The sequence below is a fragment of the Phalaenopsis equestris genome, unplaced genomic scaffold (genome assembly GCF_001263595.1).
Source record: "Phalaenopsis equestris unplaced genomic scaffold, ASM126359v1 Scaffold000002, whole genome shotgun sequence".
Lineage (NCBI taxonomy): Eukaryota > Viridiplantae > Streptophyta > Magnoliopsida > Asparagales > Orchidaceae > Phalaenopsis > Phalaenopsis equestris.
The window spans coordinates 50,721,388-50,728,255 of NW_018164444.1; the positions used below are offsets into that span (position 1 = coordinate 50,721,388).

The 6,868-nt window shown below is 36.2% G+C and overlaps 1 protein-coding gene across 3 annotated transcripts in view; it reads right to left on the reverse strand.

Annotated features, from left to right (window-relative positions):
• Positions 1-1,754: 1,754 nt before the first annotated feature.
• The window catches only part of LOC110021101 (rhodanese-like domain-containing protein 8, chloroplastic), a 23,482-nt gene continuing 18,368 nt past the window's right edge, over positions 1,755-6,868 (reverse strand). The window contains exons 5-7 of one of the 3 annotated variants that reach the window (XM_020719443.1): positions 6,638-6,729; positions 2,138-2,199; positions 1,755-2,057 (exon numbers count right to left, since the gene is read on the reverse strand). In XM_020719443.1, the coding sequence (XP_020575102.1) occupies positions 1,910-2,057; positions 2,138-2,199; positions 6,638-6,729 (302 nt within the window). In that variant the 3' untranslated portion in view covers positions 1,755-1,909. Of the gene's footprint in view, positions 2,072-2,137; positions 2,200-3,977; positions 4,561-6,637; positions 6,730-6,868 lie in introns of those variants that run through there. The other 2 variants (XM_020719459.1, XM_020719451.1) reach the window with 2 other exon arrangements.

Consider the following 6,868-nt stretch of genomic DNA (forward strand, 5'->3'; position numbering starts at 1 on the left):
ATTTCATGAAGGGCTTAAAGCCTGACATACGGGCAACACTCCGACCATTGAGACCGCGGGGATTGAGGAGGATGATGGAGCTAGCCTAGATAACGGAGGAAAAGAACCAGATGGATGAGGCCAGCAGGAGCAATACAAATAGTGTCATACCAAACAACTACAACCATGACGATTCCAAAAGCTCAAATAGTGAAAGTCCATACAGAGGCAGCACAAGACAGACATAATGGGCCTCGACCGGGAGCGACACTCAAGAGCCTTACAGATCCAAAGATTCTGGAGAAGCAAATCAAGGGGTTATATTTTCAGTGTGATGAGAAGTTTACACAAGAACATAGTTGCAAGGGTAAAAAATGACAAGTTCTAATAGTACATGACGAGGAGGTAGAATATGAAGAAATGGAGATAGCTGTAGTGGGGTAACACTCATTTTTTTTCCATTTTGAGAACATGGTGTCTTTTTTTTTGGGGGGGAGGGGGAGTATTGTTATGCTGATGCCAAACCTAAGAGCGATTTATTCTATTATTATTATTATTATTATTATTATTATTATTATTAGATATAAAAAATATTATTATATTTAGGGTTGGGTTTTTATGCATGAGATTGGATTGTGAGTCTTAGGTTTATGGTTTGGAAGAGATTTCCTACCTATCTAATTATAGGTGCTTATCTTTTGTATTATTGTTGAGTTGTTTGGATTATTAATAAAAATATTTGTATTTGCCCTAATTTCTATGGGAAATTGTGTCGATTTTGATGTCGGATCGTATCACAAACATTTTGGTAAATTACTTGAATAAAACTGAAGAAGAAATCTAAAAATGCTTTAGATTTTGAAAAAAAAATTATATACATGTGTATATGCATACGTGTGTATGTATTTATTAAGAGAGAAACCATCATCAAAAGAATCATCTTCAACTTTATCATGGCTTATTTAAGTGGTGGTTTTGGTTTCTTCATTTAAAAAGCGTTCACCATATCATTCCAAAGTAAATGTGATACATTTTGCCACATTTATTTTGTGAGGAATTTGTCAATTATATGAACCATGAAGTAAAAATTATGGTATAAACTCCTTAATGTATTCTTCATTACTATTGAATCTTTTGTAAGAGTAGCATGCGTTGTAAGGGTCTGTTTGGGGCAGCTGTAGCTTATGCTGATAAACAGTTATCCTGATAATCTGTTGATGACCAGCTGATCCGGATAAGCTGATTGGTTGTTTGGTTAGTGTTTGAAAAATAATTGATTTGCATTTGTTTCTGGATAAATGACCATTTAGACCCTGATATAGATAAATGATCATTCTCTCTTGTGGCCATGTTGAGCTTTGTGCACTAGCATTTCATTTTAGTTTTCTGCTATAGTTTTTAATTTGAGTTGTGATGCATTCATTCTCTGGTTTAAAACTTTTTGTTATAGCTTTGCATACTTTTAATGGCTTGAATTTGTCATTTTTTCAATTCTTAGTTCAATTTTTAACTTTGCACGCCATTTCTCAAGTGTACAACAGCCTAGTGCTTTTGCTAGACAGGAAAATACAGACATTATTAAACATCACTCTCAGGACAATTATATAAGTAAAACTCTGAATTCTAGAAATTAAGGATGGAGGTAGTGTGTTATTAGTATCATAAATGTACTATCATGAGATTCAAAAAAAAAAAACAAGTTAAAATTACAAGGAAAAAAAATTACAATATTGACTTTGAAATGTAGAAGCATATCACGACGACTGCTACCCGGTTTTGACACCACAAAACCCCGAGCGAACATGTTCGACTAGGATATTGTAGAAATGGAAGCATTCGAACCACAATCGGTGTTCTCAAATTGTGATACCGTCAAACTCCGAGCAACGGTGTCCAGTTGGGATATCATAGAAACAGAGGTACAGTCTGCTCACCTGAAGAAATTGCAATCCTCCTGTCCTTGTGCCCACCGCGGGCACCTGTAGAATTGCCCCCCGTAGCTATGTGGCTGGCGTGACGTGAGTAGCAAGGACGGTAGCCCGCACTGACACATCAATTCCACGGACTTCCCTGAATATCTAGAACTCATCGTCTTGCAGTTATTAAATAGAGAATAGATCAGTCAAAAAAATTTAGGAAATAAAGAAAATGTACTTACCTAAGTATGGAGGCAGCGATTGCCGACAAAAAAAATTTGTGGCCATCCAAGCTGCTCCACAACTATCTCAACAAAATGAGGTCAGATTCAATAGCAGCTTAGAGGTGTATGAAAGTAGCGCAACAATTAAAATGAGTTCATTGAAGAACCAAGACATACCAACCAAGACATATGCAATCATATAACTAAAAACTTAAACCATTAGTCCATAGATACAAGCTGGACATCAATTTTCGAAATCTATACACCTTAAATGATTGCATTCAGAAATTTTTGAAATTTTCAAAAGCTTGCCCATGTTTTCAGCAAAGCAAGGAGACCATAGCAGCTTATGGAAATATGAAAAATGAATTACTGCTTTCATCAAAGCAAGGAGAACATGCAAACAACAAATTGATGAAGTACCACAGCCTAAGGAGAACCATTGTGGGAAGGAGACAGCCATCTCATGAATTCAAATCGACCAAGAAGTAAAAGATCTCATATGCTTGTATTATTCCAGAGTTGGCCACATCCCTCACCAACAAATATTGGCTAAAAATAAATGCACATCTAATATTAATTTCTATTTACACTGTTCTCTGTGTTTGAGCAGTGGAAACCATAGGAAAATATATGGACCACATAATTGCCCTGCAACACATCTCTTTCTAAATTCAGACCTTCACTCTATATTTCTCCCTTACATCTCTTTCTATTCACATGCAGTATTCCCCCAAGGCAGAAGATGGGTAACATTCATGATCTCTTCAATAATGCAGCAGATTGCCATTACGGCAAGAAAAAAAAGCTGCTCCTCTTTGTAGATGGGTAAGAATCCACCCATAGCTATGTGGGGAACAAGCCATCCATATTCAAAGAATATAAAACACCCTACCAATATTGTCTACGTAATGCAAAAGAGCAAAACTGTAGGTAAATAGAGAGTACCCCATCTCATTAATCTCATTCTAACCGCTAAACTCATTCAGCTCTGCAAACAAACACTAACGTAGCCCCTTTCACTGTTACATCACAAATTCACTGCTGAAATCACACAGCCATAACATTTTGTGTTGGAGATCTGCACCGTCCGATGTATGCAACATTCTCTGTGCCAGAAAGGCATGCATAGAAATGTGTTCCGTCTATAGCTCCGATGCAGTCCTGTGGTGCACGAAATACTCAATAAGAAAATCACATGTGTACTATTGTAATAATTGAAATTTATATTAAGAAAGCACCTTGAAGAACATGTATCAAGGGTCATTTGCAATATGTCTGGGGATGGACTGGAATATTGGATCCTCTGACTTGACTGTTTCACATGCCAGACTCACTAGCACATTCAACCCAACTGATAAATATCTGCTGATGATTTCTGATAAATGTTGAAACCGTTTCACAGCTCCTCTAATAGATTCATTCTGGGATAAAATGTACACGGTAATTGTCAACACCTCTTTAGCTGTCGTTCTTGATGAAACATGCAATCCATGAAGGGTCCGAAGTTGATTAAGCAGGTCAAATATTACTTTTGTCATACGGAACATGTTTGTGAAACTTGTCGGGTGACTATGTAATAACTCCCCGACTCATCTATCTCCAATATTACTCGACGTCATGCATGGGTTTCGATCAACATATGCATGCTAGTAATGGTATAACAATGTAAGGATGAGAGCAACAATGCAGTTGTGATTAACTTGTTCTTCATCCATTGAGTAAAATTTGAAAATGATAGATTTTTAAACAATCTAATAAATAATATATGACAATGTAAACAATACATATACAACATATACATGATTGAAAAAATAAAATACATAACATGATTAAAGATAACCAAATGTGTGTCCATAAGAAATAAATATAGAAGAGTCCATCACATAAATAGTACAAAGATATAACAGTAGCAATGAAGATACAGTAAATAACAGTCAATCATTTATGAAAGAACGCAAATAGACAAGTCAGAATTCTAGGTCCAAAGTCGCAAAGAGCTGTCTGTGAGTTGGGGTCCCTAAAAACTTCACATATTTTACATACATAGCTTTGTCTTCCTTAATATCAGGATATGTGTTAAGGATCTGAACACACTCCTGAATTGTGTTGTTTTTCGCTGGTTTGGACTTTGTTTTACAAGTTTCAAGCAATGTTTCAATAGTACCTCTAGTAAATGCGAAGCCCTTTTTCTTTTTTTCAGGTCGGGGACGTTTTATCCCACCAGCGGATTGAACGTCTGTTTAGATTTGGTTGAGACCTTCTCCTGAGTCACCTATATGCTCGGTCTCCATATCCTGTGCTAAGCTGGCAAAGCCCTGCTCATTTAAGGAGAAAGCATGAGCTCCTGTTGCTACAACGCCAGTGAACATATCATCCAATTTCTCCTCCAAATGTGGTACAATGCAATTCAATTTGAATTTTTTCGTCGCTGGCACTGCCTGTAGTAACAAGAAAAATGTATTCAATAGTCAAAACATTTGACGTAACAAGAAAAATGTATTCAATAGTCAAAACATTTCACTCTGAAAATATGTGGAAATAGTCATGTAATTACCTCTAACTTTTTTGTCCATCATTCCTCAGGTGCATCAATTGTCCGCTTTAGTGGATCTCATCCCAATCCAGTTGATCCCCTTTTGAGCTCTTTCCAAATTTTTCAGTCTTTCTTTAATTGATATCACTTGTTTTTTAGTTTCATCTGATCGTAATCCCTTCCGGCTAATTCCTTGAATTTAGTCGTGAGATTATGTCAACCTTCTTTATTAAAATAGGTAATGAGTCTATTTCCCAACTCGACCTCCCTCAGATAGAGATCACAAAATATATTAGTGGTCTCTCTATCCCACATGGTCGATGATCCGACATCTTTAGGTTTACTCATTTTTTACTGTGACATAAACAGATGGTAAATTGACATGTATGTAAGAAAATAAATATACCTTTTATGCAAATGAAAAAGGGCATGTATGTTAAAGATAGAATGCTGCCAACCCTACTGCAAATTTGTGTATATATGGTCTGTTAAATATGACATGTATGGTAACTATGGACAAAATAAATTAGTTATATCATTTCCAGATAAAATGATATAACTAAAGATGGAATGCTGTCAACCCTCCTACAAACCAAAAAGTTATGAATGTGTATAGGATCAAAAACAACAATGCAGCAAAGAAGTTGTTTCTAGTGAGGCCTACGAATCTCGACACATCAAAAACCGAGAAGTACCAAAATCTGAACTAACCAAACTTATGGAGTACCTACCATATCAAAAACAGAGAAGTATCAAATCTTTCCCCTTCTCCAACGCATCAATAACATCATACAACAACTAACTGATGTAAAAATACATTTTTCTCGGTAGCTAGGGCACAACATCTTTCCAGCAAATGTAAAAAAATGTAAACGATCAAGTCTTTATGGCATTAAACCGAATCAAATGTAGGAGCATATGTAAAAATCAGGTTTCTGAAAAGCCTCAAAGATCTCAAGCCACAAAACCCTAAACTAATTGTTTCTCGCTTACAAATACGTAAACGATGTTGAGGTTTATGAATCTAACAGTAATCATGAACCGTAAACATGTATCACACCAGAAAGCCATGAACCACAAAAATTATTCTCGCAAGAGAAACTACAGATCGAGGGAGGACGAGAGGGGAGAGGAGAAAAGAAGACGAGGAAAGAAGAAGAAGAAGAAGAAGAAGAAGAGGAAGGAGAGGAGGGAGCACAAATTTTTTTTACCAAAATACACCTTCTCGGTAGCTAGGGCACGATCGATCGAGCGAAGAACTAGGGCAGGCGAGAGTAGCGAGGGCAACGAAGGAAAATAGTATGCCCCAAACTCGATACGCACCTATAGCTCCGCATTCCCTGTTTATCCTAAACAGGGAATGCGTGAGAGAGGCACAAACCAAGCACAAAGGCAGTGTTTTCAAAAACGCCGCTGCACTTTTAAGCTGCCCCAAACAGGCCCTAAACCTTGTTTCTCATCTCCTAGCCATAAAGAAGAAAGAGTGATAATACATGGAACTAGGACAAACTTTCTGAAAAATTAAGAACGGATTGTGGAAAGGATGTCCGCATCATGTTTTTGTTCATTGCTTCATCAATTATATGACACTACCTAACGCAAAAAAAGATTAAAATAAATAGGAAGATTTACATACCCACAACTCAATTTTTATGTATTTACATATCTAACACCTAAACTTCAACTTTTACTACTTACCTATACATGAAAAGATGTATTTCACTTTTTAAAAGCTAAAATGATGGTATTTTTATGTAATATGAAAATTTTAGGTGGAATAATTGTAAAAAAGTCAAATGTAAGAGTTAGAAATGTAAATACATAAAAATTGAGTGGCCTGAATGTATATGCCCCAAACAAAATAAAAAACGGCAATTACCACAAAATTGCACAAAGAAAAATGTCTTCCTTTCTAAAATAAAAATAATGTCAGTGCTTATTTGGTTTTTCATCAAATCTTGGCATGATGGCACTCATAATACCTCATCACTTGAAAGCCCAACAGAAGTGTGTCTGAAACTATCCACCTCTGGCCGTTCAGCACCTTGAAAATGGCCGACATCCCACTCATAACCTGCGTTCAGCAATGAGCGAACAAGGCACAAGAAAAATATGACTTTTATTGAGAGTCTGAATCAAAAAAAATAAAAGGAATATTTACAAAAATAACACTCAATTCTTATGTATTTACATATCTAACACCTAAACTTCAA